The 24,827-nt window shown below is 55.3% G+C and overlaps 1 protein-coding gene across 1 annotated transcript; it reads right to left on the minus strand.

Moving 5' to 3' along the window:
- Positions 1-449: 449 nt before the first annotated feature.
- Positions 450-21,759, minus strand: VWA5B1 (von Willebrand factor A domain containing 5B1). Its single transcript, XM_040585680.1, has 21 exons — positions 21,621-21,759; positions 21,159-21,320; positions 20,606-20,828; positions 20,277-20,422; positions 19,858-19,989; positions 19,476-19,600; positions 16,492-16,668; positions 12,249-12,359; positions 11,964-12,166; positions 10,349-10,463; positions 8,659-8,844; positions 8,210-8,405; positions 7,006-7,193; positions 4,708-4,930; positions 4,215-4,532; positions 3,528-3,665; positions 3,077-3,202; positions 2,492-2,566; positions 2,035-2,104; positions 1,691-1,814; positions 450-1,468 (listed from the first exon to the last, which is right to left on the minus strand). The coding sequence occupies exons 1-21, from the start codon at positions 21,757-21,759 to the stop codon at positions 707-709; spliced, it is 3,939 nt and encodes a 1,312-aa protein (XP_040441614.1). The 3' UTR covers positions 450-706.
- Between the last annotated feature and the right edge of the window lie 3,068 nt (positions 21,760-24,827).

The following is a 24,827-nucleotide window of genomic DNA, read 5'->3' on the forward strand; positions in this document are numbered from 1 at the left end:
TGTGGCTGCAAGGGGTCTCGCAAACTCCCTCTGGGATCACAGAGGGGCTGAGGGAGCCCAGCACCGTGTGGATGCGATGGCGTTTGGTCCCAGCCTCCGGCTGGCCTGGCGTGTCTGTGCATCGCTGGGCTTGAGGTGAGGCAGCGTCCTCCCGGCCACGACAGTGGGGCTGCTCTTCAGAGGGTGAGTCCCAGCCCGGATTTCCTTTGGTCCATGAGATGAGCACGTTGTCAGACGTTCACCTTCGCCAAAAAACATCTGAGATGGCAGAAACCAGGCAGGAGGCTCAGGAGAGCAGCGACTCGAGGCTGGGGGACCACAGCGGGGGCTTGGCAGGGATTCAGGGCTGGGAAGAGGCAGCCAAGCAAGGATGGGGCAGGCACCAGGGGACCTGCTCTGGGAACTGGGCTGGGAACCAGAAAAAAAAACAACCCAGGAACAGAGGGAACTGCTGTAGCCGGAGGTGCTGCACCGGTTAAAAATAAATAGCATCCTGCTGCGGGCAGCTGGTAGGTACCTCCTGGGGCAAAATACCAACCGCTGAGCACAGGATTTTGCCCGGCTGCCTCCGTGGGCAGGGCTTGCTCTGATAAACACGCGCTGCCCCTGCAGCACACAAGCTGAGCTCCCTGGAGGTGTTTCCTTGCGGATGGGTCCCTGCTCCTGCGCCCTCGGTAAGCTGCCCAAGCCTCTCTCCTCGTCCTCTTTACACACTGCTTGGGTTGTAGCACAGCAGGTTGAACTCCAGGTTTTCATCCCAGTGCCGGAGCAGGACAAAGAGCTGCTGGGCTGCGGCTTTCACGGTGGCCAGGCTGTATCCCTCCGGGAAGTCCTGGTCACTCAGCCACAGGTTGGCCTTGGCAGCCACCAGCTCCCACTCGATGAAGTAGGAAGCCGAGCTGTGCTCCAGCCAGGCCAGGGCCACCGCCGTGGCCCACAGCATCCCCTCCGGCTCTGTCTGCTGCTGCAGCTCGATGTCGAACAGCAACGCTTGGACCTCGGAGCCATCCGTCTCCGAACCCCGGCCGCTGTTAGCTTGCCACTCAGCTGAGGCCGGCGTGCTCTCTGGGGAGGAGAAGCGGCGGATGATGATGGCTGGTGGGGAGAGTTCCTTCTCAGCTTTCAGAGCTTTGGAGATACTTTCCACCGCGCTGCCTGAGAAGTGGCGCAGGCGGACAGCGTCTTCCACGTGGCTGACAGGTCCCTCCGGCACCGCACCCGGAGCAACGTCTCTGGTGGTGGGACTCTTCCCGTGCCCATCGGGAACCAGAAGCTGCCGGCCAGAGCTGAGGCTCTTGTGCTCCGCAGGAGGACTGGCCTTCTTGGTGCTGTAGGAGCTGGAGGGGCTGAGGGCCAGGCGGTGGCAGGCAAAGGGAGATGTCCACTTTAGCTTCTCCATGGGGATGTTGATGGCATCACAGAAGGCTGAGTTCATCAGAAAGGCACCGCAGGCCAGCTGCAGAGATGCCTGCAAGTAACGGTGGGCACATAGAGGAGCTCTGAGATACCAATCGCTTCTGGGAAGCTCAGGAAAAAGGCATGCACGGATGGAGCACTCTCCATCTCTGAACAGACCATCAGACATGGCCATCAGAGACAGCAAGAGGCAGGATCCAGGGGGATCCTCTTCCCCTCTGCTTCCCTGCAGTGACCACGCAACCCCGGCAAGACCTGGGAATGAGCTGCTCACCAGGGGAAGGTAGTCGATGTTCTCATTGTCACCCTCGGAGCTGGCTTCGCTTCCTCTGCTTGGAGATTTACTCATGAACCCTTTGGCAGCTCGAACCAGCAGCCTGGTTTTGCTGAGGGTCAGCCTGCGGGAGGACAGCAAGGTGCCCATAACCTCGGTGCCCCTCCTGACACCCACCCTCCTCTCCAAAAACCACCGCTGGTCCCCAGACACTGGCATCACACTCAGTCCCGGCTCTGGCCGGTGTCACTGGGGTGTCCCTCCTCTCCCCCTCACTTGTGTTTGCATCAGACCCACAGAGGTGGCAAGACAGTTGCTAAAGGCCGAGGAAGGCTGGCCCTTACCTAGCAGCAAAGAGGCTCTCGATGGATTTTGGAGCTTGTGCAGAGGAAGCAGACAGGCTCTGTAACGGCCCTGGGAAGAAACACGAAGCTGGGGGTAAAATGAGGTGCTACAGGAGAGCAAAAGGGAGCAGAGTACACGCTGGGACATGGGCTGGCTTGTTCTGCTGCTGAGACTTCAGAAAAACCCTTCTTCTCCCCCTACCTCGTTTTTCCTATGTGAATAAGGAAATTCCCACACCTCTCAGAAAAGAACCTGGGGTAAATCTACAGCAAAGGCCCCTTCAGGCTCTTTCTTTTGCAGCCAGGAAGGAGTCAGGTCTTGTGCTCACCAGCCTAATTTTAGGTCATCAGGTTTGATAAAAAACCCCAAAACTCAACAGAAGTATTTGGTGAAAAGCCCAAACCATGGGCTTGATGGACCTGCGCCCTGGCAAGTACCGTCGGCCATTTGCCCTACCTTCGGGGAGACCGCAGCGCTCCCAGCCCGAGGAGGAAGGGGTGCTGCAGGGTGACAGGCTGCTCTCCTCTGCATCTGCAACGGAGGAACCACATCAGCAACGCCACCCAGCCCGAACAGCCGTTGTGCCACCACATCGGGTGCGGCGTGGCCGCTCTCCCTCTCCACGGCATTATCAGGTTAATGAGCCTGATTGGGGGCAGTTTTAATTCAGCTGCAGATCTGACAATGCCAAACAAAGTCCTATCCAACTCGTCTTCATTAGTGGAGGATTTGGTGACAAGCAAGTGTCTCACATCCCCTTGCCTCTAATTACACTCGGTTTCATCCCTCATGTTATCTGTGTTAGGGCTGCCAATTAACTTCCAAGCATTGTCAGCAGCCACTGCCTGTGATTTGGGGCTTTCAGAGTAAATTGCAGCTTCTTCTCCATTTATGGAGATGGACCTCAGCCAGACACACATCTGGTGAGCACCGTGTTCAAGGAGGAAGGCAGAAGAAAAAAAGACCAGAGATGTCCCTTCATAGACTGACCCACTGAGATCTGTAACACCAGGAAGGAGACGAACGCCCAAGGAATCTTACTCATGCTGTAAAATCCGTCATCTCCATTCTGGCCGCAAACTGACTGAGGATGTCCAGGGGAAAAGCCACGATGCCTTCTGTTTCCCGAGCTCAGGCTTCTCTGGCTGCCTTGCTTGGATGCCGCCCCTTGGCACGAGAGAAGGGAATTGCCAGCGTTAGAGAGGGGCTGGCACACACAGGATGGCAACAAAACCCACAGAACTCATGAACAGATGAGCTTGGGCATCTCTGGGTCTCCAGACCTAAGAGTAGACCTTTTGGCTGGCCCAAGGGGAAGAGGTTCTCGCCACCAAGAGCGGCAGCCCTGCTGTCAGCCCACCCATGACCTTGGGTATACACGTCTGGTGCTGAACCGAGCCATGGTTTCATAAGGTGTGCTCGCAGCGAGGCTTCTCAGGTGACACCCTCCCTCCCAGGACAACACGTCATCCCTCCACCGGCCCCACGTTACCTGTGTGGGTGTACTCCACGACGGTGGGCAGGTAGGCGTTGGTGCTCAGGTCCACTGGCATGAACGCCGTGTACTTGCTGATGACGTTGCACGCCTTGCTGGTGTGGACAGCGTTGACCTGGTACCGCCGCCCAGATCCTGCCATGGGCGAGACACCAGGGTTAGAGTCCACGTGCCCCATGGGCTCCATCCATCCCTCGGACCCAGCTCCCAGCACACCTTCCACGCTTGGGCTCCATGCCCGGCAGGGACTGTATCCCTCTAAACTCTGCCTACTGCTTCCTCTGCTCTCATTTTACATTCACAGATCCACCTCATGGAGGAGTTTGACAAGACCCAGGGACACATGCAGCCCAGAGCAGCGATGTGTGGCTGCTCTTGGACCCTCTCAGTTTGGTGCCACTTCCCAGCTCCAGGTGACTAACTCCTTAAAAAGACTCAGTGTCACCCAGCAGGTGAAGCAGAGGAGCGCGAAGGAGCACGAGCTCGGGCACGGAAGCAGGAGAAAAGTGCCTGGCAGCTGGAAGGGGCTGCCATTTGGGAGCTAGGTGAGACGTTCCCTAGTATTTCCCCAGTGCCTGCCCTTGCACTAACTGGAGAGGCTGCTGAAGCTGTGGAAAGCCCACCCCGGTGCAGGGCAGGGTCTGCCGGCAGCCAGCGCGCAGGCGGGTGGGAGCCGCGCGTTACCGTGCTCGATTTCACACTCCCTCTCGGCAAGCTGCTCCAAGTCCCGGACGACCGACTTGGCTGCCAGGTGGTGGAAGGTCTCACTCCACAGGTCTGTGTCGCCCTCCGCCTGGCTCGCCCGCTCTTGGAAGAGAGGGTGGATGTCGAAGGTGACTTCCCACTGCACGGGCTCGTTGCTCCTCAGCCCCTTCACCACCGCCTTGCAGAGGGTCCGGGGGGCGTGTGGGGAGCCGCCGGCAGCGCTGAGGTTGAAGTCCTGGGGCTCCCAGTCAGAGGAGGTCTCCGTTTCAAACATGAAGGAAGGATGCTGGGCAGACTCTGCAAAGAGGGGAGATAATTAATCACATCTGTGGGAGCTGAATTCCCCGCTGCCACCAAGAAACCATAATTAATACTTCCTAATTTTCGCATGGTGGCACAGGGTGTGACGCCACGCCGCTGACACCCCGGCACAGACAGATGAGGCTGGCCATGCCTCCCCCTCCCCAGTTACCCAGGTCCCCGGGGCTCCGGCTGTCCGAGGAAGACCACAGGCTCCCGCTGGCATCCAGCGCTCCCAAGCCCCTTCCTGGAGCCGCTTGCTGCAGCCCGTCCGGCACTGGCGGGGAGTCGGCGTCGTGACAGAAGGACATGCAGCTCCGGTGGAGCAGGGACGGCCGCCGGGCACCCGCGCCGCGGATCCTCGTGGCAGAGACATGCGGGCTGGCTGCGAAGGGCTGAGAGCAGAGCAGGCGTCGGGGCTGGAGCCGGCGGCACAGACCTGCTCTGTCCCTCCTGTCCCATCCCGTCTGCTCCCTGCCCAACCCCAGCGCGAGGTGCAACCACGCAGGTCGCTCTGTCAGCCCCGGCTGGGACCTGTGCCCAGCCAGAGCCCTCCATCACACCTGCAGGGTGTCCCCAAGGGACCCCAGCCCCAGGGGCTCCTTCCCCAGACATGCAGGAGGTGAAATATGAGTTTCATCCCTCCAGACATTTTAATGACTTCACTTGGGAACCAAAGGAAAGAAGAGAGACAGGAAGATCAAGGACCAGTTGCTTAGTAACGAAAGGAGAGAGGCGCAGGAGATGGGGAGAAGGGAATTTTTATCATCTTTTTTTTCTGTGAGACTGTTTCTCCACCTTCGGGAGACATGAATCCCCCCCCTCCAGCATCTCGGGTGCCACATCCCGCACAGATGTCCCTCCCTGTGGCTAGCCGAGACACTGAGCTCTGGCTGTTTCCATCCCCACCCCCAGGGCTGTGGGAAGATCCCCCTAAAACCGACAGGTTCTCTCTTACCTTCCTAGCACAGCACCAGCACGGGACAGAGGTGGTAAGAAGTGGTGGATCTCAGTGCTGGATGGGAAAATGCTTTCTCTGGGTGGCAGGCAAGAACGTGGCCTCCATCACCATCTCATTTTTGATACTCTATGAGACCACCAGCTAAAATGGGAGGCAGGCAGCTCCAGGAGCTATTTACCAAGCTAATACTGAGATATTTAAAAGCAAGCCAGCCACTGAAACCCCTGACAGACCCTTTCCATTCAAAACCTGCTCCTTCTCCGGCCCCAGCTCTCCTCCCAGCCGGAGGAAGCCAGCCAGGAACAGAGCTGGCGGTTTAAGCTGCTGATTGCCAGCGCTGACCTTTCCTTCCCAGCACGGCGCGTGTGGAGCTGAGCCGAGGGCTCACGTTCACACCCCTGAAAATGTCAAGCCCTGGCAGCCGGACTGGGAACTGAGAGCTTGACTGGGAGCCCTCCCAGCACGAGGGATAGCAAAACCAGGCTGCATTTAATTAAGACCAGGAGGCATGCTGTTAACCATTTACTGTCCTCCAGAAAGGAGTCTTTTCCACCCCTGCCTTCATGCTGAGCATCCTGTGGGCAGGAGGATGCTCTGTGGACCTTTGCAATGCAGGCAAGGTCACTGGTACCCCTAAAACCTACCAATGCCCGCTTTCATCAATCGATGCTGCTCGCCACCCTCACTGCTGCAGTCGGCGGGCAGAGGTCTCATTCCTCCCTGCAGAGCACTGACCCTTCTTCCCCTTCAACCCCTCCTCTCACCCAGCTTCACCCAGCCCATCTCTAACCTGCATCAGAAACCGAACGAAAGCCCCAGACATCCCGCTCTGAGTTTCCATGGGAACAAAAGCGCTGCTGGTCCTCCCAGCCCTGCAGATGCTGATTTCAGAGCCGAGAATCCTGGCGATGCCAAGGATGGGAGAAAACCATTCCTACCCTTCCACAGAGCAGTGGGAAAATCTTCCCAAATGTCACCTGCTATCTGCTGCAGGCAGGGGACATCACACGGACCAGCAGATGTATCATCACATGGGTCCATGTCCCAGCCTGGCGCTGCATATGGCTGTAGTTCTGGCTACAGCAGCGGGGGATCTGCTTCAGCACGGAATTTCTTTTTCCCTGCAGGGCACAGATGTGCCACAGCCCTAAGGAGGGTTTGTGTCGCATGGCCAGACTCGAGGGAAGTAAGAAGGAAGCAGCAGCCTGGGGATCAGACGAGCAGCAAGGTGGAGTTCAGGCCACTCAGAGGAAGGGGAGAGGCATTTAGCAAAGAAAAGCTGGGCTCCCCTGGGGAGGAACGGCTCTGGGATATCAGGATGGTGCTCTGCTCCCTGCTTGGCTCGTTTCTTACATGTTTGTGATGTGCTGCAGCACAAAGCACAGGCACATATATATATATATATCTCAGAACTAGTGTGAGCCAGGCTCTTTCCTTCTGCATCTGAGATTTTCCTGCTGCTGCACACTGCCCTCCACCTGCATGCGAAGCCTCTCGGGGGTCACATACCTGGAAATCCACCTGCCAGGGCTCGGGGCTGACCTGCTGCAAGTCCTGCAGGTGGGTTTTCCGAAGGGGGTTTTTCACCAGAGTGGTGCCGGGATCACTGGCTGTGGGCACCTTCTTGCAAGGCTCATGGTCAGCGATTTGGGTTGTGCTGTACGCCCGTCTCCTGGAGGAAGCCTTCATGTCTGTTCCTGCACGATGGGAGAGAGGATCAGCTCTGCTCTAGAGCAGGACCAGCCAGCACCATCCATCCCCCCTTGGCTCACGGTGGGCAGTGGGGAGCCACCCCTGTGGGTGCTCAGCCCTGCATGGTTTCAGGTGAAGCAAGGAAACCACGAAAGGAAATAAAAGCCTACACTCAAAATTCCTGAGGATGCTAGGAGGTTGGGGAGGCCTTGTCTGAGCAGTTTTCAGCCAGAAAAAGTCTGACTGCATTTCCCCAAACCTCCCTGGAGAAGTCAAGACAAAGGGTTTACTAATGAAATTTCATTAGCACAGACATTCTCCTGTCAGAGCAAGAGTAAAATTTCATCTGGAAAGGCGTGATTTCTCATCGCTTCTGACAAGGTTGAGGGGATGCGCAGCACAGTTCCTCTCTGAATCCGAGGGAAGAACATTCCATGAGTAACAGAGATTCCTCTGTTGCATGGCGGTGCAGCCAGCGCCGGGGTGCAACCTACCGCTTTATGCCACATGCTGCTGACACAAGAGCCCAGCCAAGCCGTGATGGTGAGGGGGAACACCCTGGGGACAGGGACAGGGCTTTGGATCCATTCCCCCACCTCTCCTGACCTTGAACAGCAATGTGAGGGCTGGCAGGGAAGTGACTGCTTTGCAGTACAGAGATGGTCTAGCTGAGTTACCCATTTGCTTGTTCTTCTCCTTCTCCGCACACTGGAGGGCAGCTTGGGAAGCTTGGAAAGAATTATGTGGCCAAAGCTAGAGCTGCTTTGAAAATCCCTGGGGAAGCCACTTCTCCAGGGCTTCCCTTGATTTTCTGACAGGTTTGGATAAAGCATCCAAACCAAACCGACTCGCTCGAGCCTCGGGAGATCTGTCACCCCTCCTGCAAACCCCTCCGGTGCTTTGCAGAGATACAGCCAAAGTGACTTATTTGTCAGACAAGCAAATCAGCAGAGCAAGTGACAGAAGCTTCATTAGAAAGACAGGGGCATCACACCCATGTTTGTACAGAGGAAAATCTGACCGGTGTCCGTGTCTGATTCTCCCCCGGGATCTCTGCCCACCACCAAGTGGTCGGGGGCATGCTCGGCGGGGCAGCAGCCCTCTGAGTCTCTGGAGTGGTTCCAGCTCTCCACGCCTGCTCCCTCCTCTTGGGAGTGAAAGAAAACAGAGCTGCCCGACTCCTGGGAATGCATCATGCTGTAACGCCGCCTCTTGTCCTGGGAGAAAGCAGAGAGAGGAAACAGGTCCTACCACTGCATCCATCAGCTGGTTCCCAGCCAGGAGGAGCCAGTGCTGGTGCTCCAGCACCCTCCGTACAAAGTTCCTATTTCTCCCCAGTGTCTCACCCACCGTCTCCCTTGAGGGCAGAGTGAAAAAGCAAGGGATGTCTCCTGACTGTGCCCAGAGAGCTGAGACGCTGACTTGCGCTGCTCCCGGGACAGCCCCCCAGCCAGCGCAGCGTGCACTCACAGATCGGGGGTTGGAGATGTACAGGGAGGTGTCGCAGATGATGCCGTAGCTGACCAGGCGGTCACCAGGGAAGAGGCAACTGGTGCTGACAGGGGAAACTAACACCTCGGTGCTCTCAGGAAAGACCCACTCCACGGACACGTCGCTCAGGACCGGTGCCATTGCCTTCTTCAGCGACTTGATGATCTGAGGCAGAAAGCAGGGGGGAGAAGTTTTAGAGCAACTGGCCGTGGTGTGTGCCATGTTTCACAGGGAAGGGGAAAATTTCCCCAAACAAACCCTCCTGACCTTAGACAGGAGCCTGCTCCCTCTTAGACTGCTCTGACACCCACCCTGGACCCCCAGCCCCTTGGCACGGTTATAGGGCAGCAGAGCAGACAGACACTGATAAAGCACAGAGCTGATCTCACACCGCCTGTTTCCAGCTCACAGCAAGGTGGGAGCTTGAGGCCAGAGGTATCTTGCTCCAGTGCAAGGCAGCATCCCCTGCTCCCCTCCAGCACCCAGGAAAAGCAGTTAACCCTCACTTGTCCGAGCCCTAGCCCTGCCCCAAGCCCCAGCACCCACGCACCGACTGACAGCACTGCTGGTTTTGGTACAGGTCCTTGCTGGCACAAGCCACTGCCAGAGATAGCAGTGCTCTGCCAATTACACATGTGGAGAAGACCAATATCCGTGAACATCTCACGGACAAACCTACCAGGGAGCCATCTACAAGAGCTTCTCTGCGCACCGGGGGAAGAGAACACCAGATTTAGAGGCAGAACAGCTCAAATATTCTCTATTGTTCACTGTTTTTTCCCAGGCTCAGGAAGACACCAAGCTGTGTTTTATAGGGCCATTAATTGATGCCTCAGACTGCTGAAGGCACCAAGCTGCACAGTCTGCAAAGCTCTTTATTAATAGCTCTGTAAAAAAAAAAAAAAAAAAAAAGAATATTTCCCTTCACTGTCTTTGCTTTTAATTTACATCAGAAATGCTGATGCCGTTCTGGTTTAGAGAGGTTTTTGTGTGCTCCGGGTTCATGTAGAGGGGTGGACCGCTGAACTCCTTTTGAGATTGAGAACGCAGGGGCCAGCTTTTCAGAGATACTTCAGAGCTAAAGACCCATTTCTCCCCGGGTTTAGTCATCCAGCGGATGATGGGCTGGGCACTGTGCCCTCACCAGGGGACAGAGCCATTCTTACACTGTATTTGAGGCACATCGGTTTACTCAGTCTTCACGGGGAGAGTGGAAAGGAAAAGGCTCCCCTCTTTGCTTTCAAGCCGGCTTAATAGGCAAAGCTATTGCAGCATATTCCTCTCCTTCAGACCCTGGGTACTTCTCATCTGAGCAATGCCAGGGCTGAGCCTGACTTCAAAACTAATTGGCTGCTTTGATGCCAGTTCCTCTGCCCTCGCCGGTGTCTGAGGCAGCAGCTACCTTTGAAGCTAAAGCTGCTGTATCGCGGCTATCGCTTCTCCCCATCCCCGCGCAGAGGGTAAACACACCCTCCCACTCCCTCTGACAGCCGGAGATGAAGATGCTCTTTCATCCCCTCCCGCTCACCCACCTGCTGCCGAGTGGGAGTTGGAAAGGCAGCACCAGGATGGGGAACGAGACCCACTAGTGAACCACAGCCTCCCCCTCGCTGAGCCAGAGCATCGCGGGAGCCTGCCAAGGTGCTCCCCTGGGAGCGGGCAGCCGTACCTTGGGCTGCAGCCTCTCGTCCTCCGCCAGGAACTCGGCGATGCCCCTGGACACGGCAGCCAGCCCCCTAACCAGTCTCCTGCAGGCGTTTGGCCCGATGCCGAAGCTGTAGCACCTGCAAAGGGACAGGGAGTGTCAGGATCCAGGGGACGAGCCGTCTCACCCCCCAGCCCCACGCAGCTCACCCACTCCCTGCAGGCAAAGGCTCTGCCCAGCTTTATCCTATTGCTATGCAGTTGTCCAGCACGTCTGGAGGAAAATAAATCAGCTCCTCCTTTAGGTGGCTGGCAGGAGGGTCGGGAAGCACCAGCCCGCTCCTCTCCACAAAGTTCTGATCCCTTCCCCGAAGAGCAGCCTTCAGCTGTGACACTCAGGGGCTCCCCAGCAGGACCCCAAGCCCTTGCCTCCTCTGCAAACACAAACAATCTGCTTTGCTGCCAGTTCAGCTCTTTTCCCTGCTGAGTGTCTGTGGTCAATAGCACTAAAAACCCAATAATTATCTCTGCTCACAATTAAAATAAATGTTTTCTCAAGGAAGGAGGAAACAGCCAGGCGAGGCTGTTCCCCTGACTCCCAGCTCAATGAGTCAGGATTTGGTCTGGGCTGAAGCTGCAAACCCAGAGCCAAGCTGGAGCCTGGGCAGGGAGGGCAGGAGGCAGCAGTGCCTGCTGGGCGTGGATGCGGTAGGAAGCCAGGAGGGATGGAGATGGGTGGGATATGATGTTCAGCCAGGGCAGGGGAAAGCTGAGGAAGAAACCACCTTCAGCAGCAAACTGCATCTGCACGAGGGGCTTTTCTCTTAGAGGTTTTTAATTCCCAGCTGGCCGCAAATCTTAGGTCAGCCTCACACCCCTGTTAAATAAGGCTCTGATCTGCTTTTGAGACAGGGGCCACGCACATGGCTCAGTGGTGTGCTGGGCACTGCCTGCCAGGGTCACCTGAGACCACACTCCGACTGCATTTAGCCCACCACCATAAGCCTCTGCAGGAGTGAAGGGTGGGTTGCCCTATACAGCTGGGAAGCACTGAGACCTCCGTATAGGAAAAAACCCACAGAGCAGCTTCCCTGATAAGCCTTGAAGTCTGAGGGATGAAAAAGGAGTAAGGTTTTCTTACATTTTCCTTTTGTTTCATGCCCCTTACTAAAGAGGCAGAGGAGAAACCAGACCAGCCTGTCGTCAGAGCTGGGGAACCAGGCTGGGAGCTCAATGCACAAATTAGCTGCTTTTTACATTGCTCTTTTTCAGCATATTCGATTCTGCACAGCCCCATCCTGGAAGCAGCTGGGGCCAGACCCAGATGTGCTTTAAAAAAATAAAAAAAGCAGCAAGGAAGATTGTTCGTGTGTCAATCTCTCCTAGCAGGAAGCATCAGACGAGAGCCTGTGAAGTTGTCAGCCCAATTATGCTGCTTTTGATTGTTTAAAAAGCATCTGAACTTCTGGGATCTGTTCCAAACCCTTTGAGGTTCTCCCATGGCTCATACCAGCAATCTCTCCTGCCTCTCTCTCTGAAGCAGGGATGTCTGTGAGATGGAGCCCTGTTCAAGGAGAAGAACGTCCCTCACCATGCCAGGCTTTCACCCCTGTGGTGGCCGGCCCTGCTGCCCTCCGTACCTGGTGGAGCACGAGTGGTTGCGCAGCAGCTCCAGGACCTTCCCCGTGTTGCTGATGGCCCCGTCCGTCAGCAGAAAGAGCAGTCGGGGATGGCCCCTGTGGATGGGCTGTCGAATGACCCACTTCAAAGGTGACAAGATGTTGGTGCCACCCATATCAGCCCGGATCCTCTTGATGCTCTCGCAGGCGATGGCCAGGCTCTCCTGCCCAAAGCAGCAGCAGAACCATCAGCCTCCACACTGGTGCCCTCCAAGCACCAAGGAGACGTGGTTTCCCTTCACCCACCTCACAGTAAGTCTGACTGGCAGGGAAGAGGGTCTTGAAAGTGGATCCAAACCCAATGACGTTGAAGAGACACGCTGGCATCAGGCTCTTGAGAACGACCAACAGGGCATCCTTGGGGGTGGAAGCAAGCAGACATCAGGCACACTAGACCTCTCCCTGGCTGCCCCAGCTTCACCAGTGAAAGCTCTGCCCAGACCCCACCTTGCCCTCACACCTTATTCCCACCTGCATTTGGCTGCAGGCTTTTGATAAGAAGACAACTGCTTCTTTCACATGCACTGCACCGAGAAAGCACTCCATACTACTCTGCCCTGTCCAAACTCCCTTAATGAGCTTTGGGTCCCAAAGCAGTGAGAAAAATGGGGAGCCTTAAAAAAAGAAAAAAAAAAGAGCTGAACAAATTTTTCTGTTTGTTTTTAAGTGATTAAATTTGTGCTTGCAACACGGTACTGCAGCATGGAGCTAGTGGGTGAGAAGCAGAGTGTGAAATTGAGAAGTGCGACACGCAATGCATTTCAATGTCCAAACTTGCAGAAAATAAACAAACAGCTTCAAGTTACACAAAAGGAAAAGCCTCCCCCATCCCCAATTCCCTTGTATTCATAGCTGGCATCAATTAAAATAACTGGGAGAGACAGTTTTCAGCTATTTTCTTTACCAGAGGTGGTTATCTAACTTGCCTATTCCTGGTCTTTACGTAAGGGAAGAGCAATTTAAATCGTCTCAGACATCTGTGATGGCTGTGGACAACTCCAGGACAGAGCTTGTGTTAGCAGCAACTGGGCAAGAGCTACCCAAGGGGCTCCTGAGCTTGCAGGGGCAGCAGGAGCAATTAGCGTGGCAGGAGAGGAAGGCCAATTTAAAGCAAAGTGCTGGCAGTGTTCCGGAGCAGCCTGGTTCTCACTGTTTCTGTGCTGATCAAGGCAGACTCCTGCCAGTCTGCCTAGGGCAGCAGAAACCCTAGAGCCAGCCCCAAGAGAAGAGCTGCCAAGGTCAAACGAGCAAGAACAGCCTCCTTGCTTTGTCATACACAGTGGCAAAGACCAAGTAACCGCAGAGGGGGCGTGCTGGGGCTGCACACAGAGAGCCCCCAGCCTGGGAACGGCCGCAGGGACATGGCTGGCAGGTCACTCCAGTCCCCAACCCCTGCAAGACTCAGCAGCAAGGCAAAGTTGGAGCACTGCGAGTCGGTGAAATAATGTACAAGAACGGGGCTGCCCTTTACCAGGCTCCAGAGTACTTTACAGCAAGCTGTTATCTCAAACCTACGAGAATATATTTATACCGCTGCTTCCCAGATGGCTCCTAGGATGCCGGCTCTTCCAAATCTCAATGCTGACATCCCATCTTGAAACTAATTACAAGGAAAAAAACCCCGAATTTCCAAATATTTCTGTTAAAGTGCTTCCCAAAGTGGGCAACCGATGCCTGCTTTCTGTTTCAACAAACAGAAAGATTTATTGCTTCTTGTAAATATTGATCTTGATCCTGTGGCACTCAGCAACTATATGGCAACTCAATAAGGAGAGATGTTTGCCTCCAGAGAAGTCAGTTCCCAGTTATTAGCCGTGTTTTGCCAGCGAGTCCACCCGATGCTGGCACTGACTCTTCTCCTGGACTGGGAATGGGCTGGGAAAGGAATCAGTTGCAGGAAATTTCAAGCCCTGAACTTTCCACCCCAGGCACTTTTCCGAGTGCCCTCCTGCTCTGCAGCAAGCCGCGTCCTCCCGGCCGCAGGCAGCCAGCCCACACGGCCCGTCCCCTCCCTGCTGGCATCTCTGCCCCTCAGCTTTCCCCACGGCTCAGGTCTGAGCCCCACCACAGCACTCATCCAGCAAGCTGAGGATGATGCAAATGTCTCCATCAAGCCTAACCCACCCAAACCCACTGAGAACAGTCCCCGCTGCCAGGTCCCTGGTGTTTGCAAGTCATAAACCAGGACAGGGGACACAGAAGAGGAATAGTGGGTTTCTCCCTTGAGGTCTCTCCTCCAAAATCTCTGATATCTCTCCCAAAATATTTTTCCAGAAGGGGAACAGCCATTTTCTGGTTTTTACAGCCCTCCTGCAGACAGGACTCCCAGGTCAGGACCTGTTGGAGAAGGGCTCTGTCCCTGCAGGGTCCCCATCCCCACGGGACAAAGCAGCCTCCGTGGAGGCTGCAGAGATGCGGTGCCCAAACCCAGCCATGCTGTGGGTCCAAAAGCAAAGACCTGGCCTGGGGCAGAGATGCCTCCTGATTCCAGCCTCCGAATCCTGCTGAGGGAAGGGGGTACAAAGCTCAGAGATATCCTGGCTGCTTTGGTGGATGCAGGGAGATGGGACAGCCTCCCTATCCCAGAGGAGCTCTTGCAGCCACCTTTGGGCTCCCTGGCATCCCAATCCTTGCTGCCAGCAGTGGCCATCCTCCCGCAGTTCCCATGGAAACTGGAGACAGATGGGTAAGGAGATGGGCTAGAAGGTGGGCAAGCTCAAGAAGTGGGCCTGTGTGAACCTTGTGAGGTTCAATAAAGCCAAGTGCAGGGTCCTGCACCCCGGTCACGGCAACCCCCGGTGTCAACACGTCTGGGGCTGAAGGGATCAAGAGCAGCCCTGCGGAGGAGGACTTGGGGGTGTTGGTGGGTCCCCAGTATGAGAAGGACACGGAGCTGCTGGAGCAGGGCCAGGGGCGGCCACACAGTGACCGGGGGCTGGAGCCCCCCTGCTGCGGAGCCAGGCTGAGGGGGCTGGGGCTGCTCAGCCTGGGGGAGAGACGGCGCCGGGGGGACCTTGGGGCACCTCCCGGTACATAAAGGGGCTTGTAGGAAAGATGGGGACAGAGATTTTAGCAGGGCCTGTTGTGCTAGGACAAGGGGTAATGGCTTTAAACCAAGAGGGTAAATTTAGACTAGATATAAGGAAGAAATTTATTGTGATGAGGGTGGTGAAACACCGGAGAGGTGGTAGGTGCCCCATCCCTGGAAACATTCAAGGTCAAGCTGGACAGGGTCTGAGCAACCTGATCAAGCTGAAGATGTCCCTGCTTGCTGCAGCGGTGGGACTAGGTGACCTTTAAAGGTCCCTTCCAGTCCAAACTGTTCTGTGTCTCTATGAAGATGCTTCCTGCTGCTCACCCTGGGCAGCAAGTGCTGCAGGAGGGGGTGCAGCCCTACCCAAGGGAGCATTTGGGTCCAAATCTGGGTGGCACTTGTGTTAGGAAAGGGTGTGAGCAGGACACTGGGGACACACCAGCTCACTCAGTCTCTCAGACACCCAAATGCAACTGAAGCCCTCAGATGAAGCCTGCCTCTGCAATTCCCTCGCTGTCCTCAACAAAGATGCACAGGGCAGCACAGACCCATGCCCTGCTCGGGAGGATGCAATATTCACCAAGCTGTTGGGGCTTACCTGGGCCTGAAAATTAAGACAGAAACTTTCCAAGAGAGCTTTTTGCCAGATCCTGCAGCTTCTCACTGACACCTGCCAGCTGGCAGGCATCAGGCACCAACCTGGCCTCCAAAGCACCTTAGGCAAGGATAACGATAATTAAATAGTTACCGGAGTGATGTCCCCTTTGATGGACAGAGCGGTCCCCAGCAGGTTCAGGGCAGGGACCCTTCTAAATCCTTCAGGCAGCGGCACAAAGCCAAGCCCAGCTCTCATGAGGCAACCTGCAGCTGGGTAAGAGTCATATCTGACAGAGGAACCTCAGACCCACAAAATATCACAAGAAGGCCTTTCTATGGCCCTTGTTTGATCCAGAGGTCTCAGCACACCTCTCGTAATCCTCCACTAGACTGCTGGTGTTCATTTGTGTTTGAAAAAGGATGCATCATGTTCAAATGACTTCTGCGAGTGCACAGAGACAGCCACCAGCAAAATGTTTCCTAACGCGTGGACAGCACATCACCCCGAAGCTTCCCTTGGAGCTCCTGGGAGGTTTCCCCCTAGGCAGCGATCACCCCAAGCCCTCGTGGAGACACAGAGAACTGGAGAAGGGATGCACAAGACATGCACACCAGCAAGAGGGGGAAAGAAAACATCTTTACATTTGACGTGCTGATAGGAAGAAGAGGAACAGAACCGGGGAGAGTCAGCTTCGCTGCAGGTACCTAACGAGTCGCACAGTTGACATGACTAAAGCTACAGCATGTAATTACCCCCCAGCCCCTCATAATGAACACTCATCAACGCTCAGCAACCCCCACTGCTCTCTAATATTCATCCCTCATTGGCACGCAGGCACTTCCCCTCCTGCGTGGTACCTTGACGCGTTTGATGTTCACACCGCTCATGCTTCTGCTGCGGTCTATGAGGAAGATAAATTCTCCTTGGGCTTTCCGGAGGTCTGGCTGGACGGTCCTCAAGTCAGGGCAGAAGTTGAGCATGATGACGGGGTGGTGGGGGATGTCCTTATTCAGTCGCTTCCTGATGATTTCCGTCTGCAAGAAAGAAGGAGAGAGCTCGAGAGGTTGATTTTTCTGCCCTTTTCCCTCCAAGGGGAAGCAGAGCAGGGCTGCCTGCCTGAAGATGTAAGCGCGTGGCCTTTTGGGGGCAGGGATCGGCTTGTTGTGGCCCCAGCGGTGACAGCACCTGAACCTGCTTGTTCTGTCCATACCCCCTGTGGAGCTGCTCCGTGGGTGAGTGGGATTCCTGCCTCCTCCCAGGCACGGTCACACTTTGCCCAGGGACAAAGGCTGGCAGAAAGGTTAAATCGGGGACCCCAGCACACACGGAGCAGCTGCACGCTCGGGGGAGAGCCCGGAGGAATGAAAAGACCTGCCCCTACGCAGCACCTTGCAAGACTGATTCCCCAAACATTTCATTAGATCCCTCCTGAAAACCTCGTGCAGTTTAATATCGCACCGAGGCACGCTGCAGGTTTTGTCCATGGTCACTCAATAACGAAGCGCGAGATACAGCCCTCAGCATGCTGTATGAACTGCTGCCACTCATTCCTGCAGCCCCCGCTCTGCTGTTTTTTCTGACCATTTCTTTTGTCATTTTTCTTTGTATGGATTGAAACGCTTTGGAAAGCCAAATCGGTTGCTCAGGACATTGTTCGATAGGAACCCGCATGATATATGTCTCTGTCCTGCACACAGCTCTAATGGCTCTCTGCATTTTCCCTCATTCTATTTCAAGGATCAGTCTTCATTAAAAACGTGATAAAATTAAACTGGAAAAAAAGCCTCTCACGAGGGGTTTATAGTCTGCTATTATGTGCGCACAAAGCAGTCCCGGGTTCACGGTCTCAGCTCGGTGAATCAGCACATCACTGCTTTCGAGGGAGCCCTGGGACCCCATGGCAGCCCATGGCCTTTCATCCCGGGGTCTATGGCACAGAAACATGTTCCACAATAAGCAGCTCGGTCCTCAGGGGCTTTGTTTGCCTTTTTTCTCCTCTTTCAAAGGCTGCTGTTTCATGCAGGTTTCACCAGGAGTAAACCAGACCCCAAATAACCAGGCTTGTTTTCTCCAGCCGTGAGTCATATTCCTAGAGCTCCGAGCTAACGACCAACCTTTATTTTACGTAACTCACTAAACTCAAGCGTCCCTGTGGATCAACACATACACATGAGCTCTACTTTTGGCTGCACTGCCTGAGTGCCGAGTGCCTCTCCATCCAAGGACCGAATTGTGGCCCTGGACCTACCCGCCGCACTCCCTGGGATTCTCTCAGGGAGCCAAGACATAAAATCCCTGTGTGATCGGGATGAGCCCATCACCTGGATTTCCCAGAATGGATTTTACGCGTGAGCCTTCAGTAAACAGCCTCAGAGCTGCTGCTACAGGTCAGCCAGAAAAGCGAGCATCTCACCCGCACCATCTCTCCTGCTCGCCTCCCCTCCCCTCTGTTCCCCTTCACCCGTTATCCAATTACAGTAAACTAATCAGTTCTTGTCGACCGGGACTTGATTCCAGTGTGCATTCATCCCCACCACCCTGCTGGCTGACGAGCATCCAAGGCTTTTGCATAACAAACCGAGGGAGGAGAATTAATTATCATTTACTGCTGAAATTTCTGGGCTAATTTAATTTAAGCCGAGAGGTGCCCAGTGTCACGCTCTGAGCAGCGGCGATTCCAGCCCATCATTTACCCCAGATATTCAGGGCATTTTCTCTGCTTCTTGCCCTTCTCCATGCAGTTGCTTCCCAGTCCTCCTGGGGCAAAGAGGTAGGTTTCCTGCAGGGAAATGGCTCTGGAATGATCCCCCCCTAGATAATTTGACATGCTAAAGACACAGAAATAATTAGAGCCATCTGAGCTGTAGCGTGGGAGTTTCATTTCGTTCCACCTGCCGCATGCTGAACACAATTAGAGAAGATGCCTGCCGTGCGAGCAAGCGCAGTCCTGATCCTGCATCGCGCTGCAAAAGAATGCGAAGGGCAAAAGGAATAAGAAGAGGGTCGATGTGTCTCCAGTGAAAGGAGAAATCACAGCAGCACAGGGAGGCACCTCTGCAGCAGGTTTGGGACGTCTGCCAGGTGGGCGCTCAGGCACATGGAGGAGTTTAAGGGGAAATGAGCATCCCCGGTCGCAAACGAGAACATGGGTGCGGTAGGTGCAGTAAACCAGGGACCTGACACAGTATGCCCAGGGCTGGGGCTACACAAGTGCGACGTCTGCCTTAGGTGAAGATGCCCACCCTGGAAATTCAGAGGGCTCGGGCTGGTCCAATCCTGCTCAGTGATCCCAGACACACTGACACGGCAGCTCAGAAGCGCTAGGCTGTCACTCACTGCTTCAGAATTGCTAAAAGATGAGGCACAAATCCCAGAGCAGATATTTTTCTATTTGCTGATCAGCAGAACAAAGAGAAGTTTCTCCTACCTTGTCTTCAGTTCAGCTCATTATTCCAAGTAAAATCACTTATTTCTCTCTGACAGCTATCCAGAAACGGTAAACATTTACTGAGCAATTAAAAGAATATTTTATTCTATGTCATTGCAATAATTATGATACCGTTAATGCTATAACAATGTACCTATCTAATTATGCTATGCTAGACTAGTACTAATTATACACACAATAACCATCTCAGAGCTTCTTCCACACTCAGTTTACCAGAAGCACTGCAGAGTTTTCCCCTCTTCCTCCGCATCAGCCCCTCTCCGAGGTAGGATGCTGCAGAGCTTATTGGGCCAGTGCAATATCTGGTACTGCAAGCAAACAAGCAGTCATGCGCTTGCTCAGCTCCAGTCCCACGGAAAACCCCAGCTAACCCCTGCAGCTTTTGCTTCTCACCTTTTTCTCAGCGCTGGGGTCTTTCTTAGTGCCTTTAATGAAATCATTCTTCCCCTTCAGGTGTCGTTCATACTCTGCAGGTGTCATATCACCTTCTTCCATTAAGATGTGAGGCATGTGGGGCTCTGGAAATGCAGAGAATTGGGTGAAAAACAGCCTTTGCTAAACTTCAGGTTCAGCAGAGATGCAGGTTGTGGAACCAGAGTGCTACATCTGAGCTTGGGCAGCGTGGGCAACCTCACAAGGGTCCAGGGTTCTCTCCTAGAAAGCCTAACCCTTAACAATATTTGCAAAACCAGAGCTAATCCAGCTGGCTCTAGCACTATGGGGGAGGGTCCTCAGAAGGGGCAAGACCAGCAGAGAGGAGACAGAGCCCACCTACCACTTGGATGGATCAGGATCTCCACGGGTCTGTCAAAGGTGTGCTTGTTGGCCAGCGTGATCATGATGCTCTTGGCAGAGCGAGCGGAGGGGTCAGCGTCCGCTCGGATCTCGTGCGTAGGGCTCTCAACACCTGCCCGGGGAAACCGAGGTGCGGTTAGGGACTGAGGATGGGGAAGACCAGGGAGAAGAGACAGCAAGATGGCTGAGGACAGGAACCGAGCGGACTGTGCAATGCTTCTGCCATAGCAACACCCCACGCTAACATCAGCACTGTAATGGCAAATCCACCCCAGCACGGTTAACTTGCCAAAACAGACTCCACGTTTTGGCAGGGCAGGGAAGGAGGAAGATTGTGGACATTGCCTTGAGGAGGTGATAAACCAGCCTGGTGCAGCAGGACAGCTCCACAGCTCCTACCTGCCAGCAAGCACGGCCCCCGGATCTCCAGGTGGAAGCTGAACTCGTACTCAAAGGGGTTGGTGGCCTCACGCTCCAGCAGCTGAGCCAGGCAGAACCTGCTCCCGTGCTCCTGGCTCCCTGATCCACAGTAGTGCTTCTCCCTGCTGGTGAGATGAACCCAAATCACCCCTGTGCACATGTGATATCCCCCCAGGGACTGCAGATCTGCTGAAGGTAAAGCCTGCAGCGGCTCCCCAGCCTCCTGCAGCAACAGCAGGCTTCTGCTCTGCCAGCCCCACACCCCCCAGCTCAGTCCTAGCCAGAGCCCACCCCGTGGGTCTTCGTACGTTCGGAGCTGGTGGCTGGAAAGGCTGCTGGCACTCTCCAGGCTGGGCTGGGGGACCCTGGGGACACACACAGCTGGCAGAAGGACCCTCACAGCCCCACTGGGCAGTGTCTGCAGCTCAGAGGAGGTGCTGATGAAGATGGAGACGCTTTCCAGGGGAGGAATCATGCCCAGGTTAGCCACAAAACCAATCCTCTCCAAGTCTTCATCCATCATGATCCTTCCTGCACAGAGAGAGGACCACACCAGGGAGACACAGTGTCACAAGCGTGGAAAATGCTCCTCTCCAGGTCTCCCACGACCACCCCAGCCCTGGAGCAAATGCCCAAACCAGCCCTCACTGCACACATCAGTACTTCTCTAAAAAGCTCTCCAAACTAGATGAGACTGCCGCTTTTGGCAGACACCACAGGGACATGAGCACCACAACCCAAGGCTCAGCCTTTCAAAAGGAGCCCCCTCGATGCCATGGCATATGACAACCTGCCACCTCCCCGTTCCTTTCCCCCTGCTTTTCTTCCCCACGTTCACTAAAACGCCCCCGATCCCCTCACCGCTTCCGTCACGAGCTTTTCCATCGGGGAGGCTGCAGCTGTTGAAATACATGTCATCTATCTTGGCTTTATCTTTGATCTGCACTGTCACGGCACGCTGGGACACGGCAGCCTCGAACCCCACGACGGTGGTGCACTCATCCAAGGGGTAGACAAAGAGACCTGAGAGCCAGAAGGTTTTTTAGCAACACCAAACACTTGCCCAGACCCAACAGCCAGGACGGCAGCAGGGCAGCTCCCTCTTGGCACAGCCCTGCATGCTCGTGGGATTTTTCCAGCTTAAAAAATTGTAGCCTTGGACTGTGAAGGGTACAATTGCGGACTCACTACACTTGGTTACTCGTCCTGCAAGCATCTACACATTTCAGGCACGCACAGAAACCCGGCGCTGAGATACCCCTGGCTCTAAAGCTCCCGTAGTAAGTAGCTCTTGCGCTGGGAGCTTTGCCCCTTGAAACTCACCTTCAAAAGCCTGAGCTTCTGGGTTGCAGTAGGTGAGCAAGGCTGTCATCCCGAAGGCATAGCCACTGACGCACGATGTCACCTCCGACGCGGTGAGGGGGATCGGGGAGCGGGTCGTCCGGTTAATCAGCCCTGGCATCTTTGTGGGGGTCTGGTGGCGATGGTGGGGTCACACGCAGCGAGCTGGGGAGAGGTGGAAGGGCGAGAATGACTGAGGAGCCCTGAGTGCCCAAAACACTCCTGTGCCCCTGCCACCTCATACTGCCTGCTGCAGCCCTGGGGACAGAAAGGTGACCTGGGGCAGGATGAGACCTGGGCTTGACAGGTCCACCACTGATGGAGGTGGGGATGGAGACAAGACCCTGGTGAGAAGACACAAGGCAAACACACCAAATCCCCACTGGCGCTAGGGAGGAGGTTCAGGCTGGGGACACCGTTCAGGGGACGCGCAGCCAGAGGTCAGTGCTGGGTGCTGGATCACGCATCCCAGCAGCTCCCGCACCCGCCTACTGCTTGAGTTTGGGCAGAATGGGGTTCACATCTTATTCTGGCCCTCCTGCTTCTCATTAGCCTCCAAACTGTCAAGTTTCTCCCAGAAAAGCCTGTGATGCTGAGAGTTTTTCCTTTCGGCTGCAGGCAGGCAGAGCAGGCAGCCCCCTGCCCTCCCCCGCCCTTGCCCACCCTGGCAGGGCTCTGCTGCCCCACACCTCCAGAGCCTTCCTGCAAAGGCTGACTCATCCCTCCGCTTTGCTTAGCAGAGACATTCAGATGCAAAGTGGCTACTTCTGCCAATTACATTTCAACTTTTTTTTCCCCAGCAAGTTCTTCTCTGTTCCAGCTCATCTCCCCCAGGACCCAGGGTTTCAAAGGAGACCTTGCAGGTAGCTCTCGGGCCACATCCAGCTCCCCTGGGGCATCGGGAGAAGTTGCTAGGCAGCAGTTCTCCCTGGCTGGCTCTGCAATGCTTTATGCAATGATTTACAAGGCCCAGGAGGAGCCAGCAGCAGCAAAATACATCAGTTTCTCATTTCCTAGCAGTCCTGCGTTATTAAAACCACCTTTATATGCAAATGCCACGGAAGATGTGAACGGCAGACATCAAGGCCACAAGCTCCATGAGTGCTTGGGCAGGAAAACAGCATTAAGAGAGGAAAAAAGGGAGAGCAAAGGAGAGCAAGCAGGGCACCCAGGCAAACAAAACAGCAGCAGAAAGGATGATGGAAGGCAGTACTCTCAAGGCACACTCCTGAATCCCTGCCAACAACCTCAGCCATTCCCGATTTAATCCTCCTCTCCCCGCACTGCTCACGGCCCGAGCTGCTCTGGGAGGTGGGGGATGCAGCCAGAGGGATGCAGCCCTGCACGGTCAGGAGATGCAGGAGTGTGTCCAGCTTGACTGCTCCAGCATGGGAGTCTTCCGTGAGCCCAGGGGAGGCCACCACACACTAGGGTGCTCCAAGTCATGCTAACAGGGCTCGTAAAGTCAGGAGCTGGCAAGAGTTCACCTGCTACAGGGAGAGATAACAAAGGTCGCCTGGCTGGCTGCTGAGATGTGGCAAAGGCCATCAAGATACCTGGAAGTGATTAAAAGCCAGATGAGGAAAGAAGGAGGGGGAATTATTTTGCTTCAGGGAAGAAAGCAAGCAAAAAATAACAAGGGGGAGATGTTCTCCATCAGCCAGGCACAATGGGAACTCCTCATGGGATTGCCAGAGAGGTGAATTCAGGCTCCAGGCTTCAGCTTGGCAACTCTCCTGGCTGCAGTCTCACAGCAGAGCCATGGTTGAGATCCAAGCACCTCCTGCATCCGCGGGAGACTGGGGACATGCCTCTCATGGGAGCTGCTCGGCCAGCGGGCATCACCCAGGCCAGCACAAGCGTTGAGGGACCCTTGGTGGGACGCAGAGCCCCTGCCATGTCCTGTATAAAGCAAGCCAGGAGAGTTGCACCTCTCCAGCAGCCCTGGCATGGCTCCGAGGAGCCCAGCACCAGCCCTGCCTGCTGTGCCAGCTGCAAAAACTGCCCCACAAGGACAGACAGGGCTCGGAGGGCTCTTCCCGGCTGCTTCCCAGAGAAGGCCCTTTGGATGGGGCTGGGAGGCAGCCGGCTGCTGCCAGCACAGCCCAGGGACTGCTCCGCACAGCTTGTGCCACCAACGCCATCAAGTGACTGCAGCGTGGAAAGGGGAGCGCAGGGAGGGTGGCGTGGGGGACAGCAGTGGGAGAGCTGGCATCTCTCTCCTGTGCCCCCCCCAGGAGCCCACCACCACCTGCCCCGGCTGCTCCCCATCCTGCCTTTGCCACTCCAGCACCTGCGCGCTCGGTCTCCATCCAGGTCGTGGGGCTGGATCCTCAGGATGGGAGCTAGCAGGACCCCACATCCCAAAAATTACCACCAGCATCGCTGCCACATGGGGCATCCCGGCATGCACCCAGTCCTCAGCACATCCCCTCACTGCCACCAAAGGTGCCCTGCCTCCTGCACACAGCAGGCGTGGGGCCATGTCACCCATCCGGCCAGACGTCTCCTGACCCTGGCCTCATGCTGCATTTGGCATCCCGGGAGGAGAAGGGGAAACCATTGGTGAATACCTTCAGCCAGCTTGCTGCATCACCAAAAATACCCCACACCCCCATACCTCCATCAGTAGGTAGCAGCTCAGGGCTGGGGACAGAAATCGTCCCTTGGCCAGCCATGCTCAGGACCTGGCACACTGGGATGCTACCATGGTTTTTGTTGGTTTTTTTTTTTTCCTTGCTTTGTAAATGCTTTTTCCTCGGCAATCTGCTCCTCTTCACAGGCACAGAGGAAGAAGCCATGCTGGTAGCATGCTCACCCCACTCCAGGTTATGCCCTTAGCCAAATTCTGTGCATGATTGACAGGGAAGGGACTGATGCTGCACCGGCATCTGTGGATGGTCCTGGTGACATGCAGAGTGTGCAGGGCTGTGACTCGGAGCACAGGCTCACCCAGAGCTTGCAGCAGCCACCCCACCTGGCTGCAGGTGCCTGCCCCAACACACGGCTGAGGCTTGGGGCTGGGTTTTAAAGGGCTGGGTTGGAAAGTGTGTTTATGTGCCTGAAAAGAAGGTGTGATGCCTGGAACGCTGCTCAGACCTGCCTGGGTGCCCGTCTGCATTTCTAAGCGCTGATGTGCCCTCAAAAAATCCGAGCACGTGTAATACACATGTAACAAAAAAATTTTGA

Source organism: Falco naumanni, chromosome 3, assembly GCF_017639655.2.
Source record: "Falco naumanni isolate bFalNau1 chromosome 3, bFalNau1.pat, whole genome shotgun sequence".
NCBI classification, from domain to species: Eukaryota; Metazoa; Chordata; class Aves; order Falconiformes; family Falconidae; genus Falco; species Falco naumanni.

Excerpts from the sequence above, each read along its gene's own strand:
- VWA5B1 (XM_040585680.1), bottom strand. The coding sequence starts at position 21,759 with ATGCCAGGGCTGATTAACCGGACGACCCGCTCCCCGATCCCCCTCACC. Across the intron at positions 12,167-12,248 it reads CCAGTCAGACTTACTGTGAG|GAGAGCCTGGCCATCGCCTG; the intron begins GTGGGTGAAGGG and ends TGCTTTGGGCAG. Across the intron at positions 4,931-7,005 it reads CCTGGCAGGTGGATTTCCAG|CCCTTCGCAGCCAGCCCGCA; the intron begins GTATGTGACCCC and ends CTCTGCTCTCAG.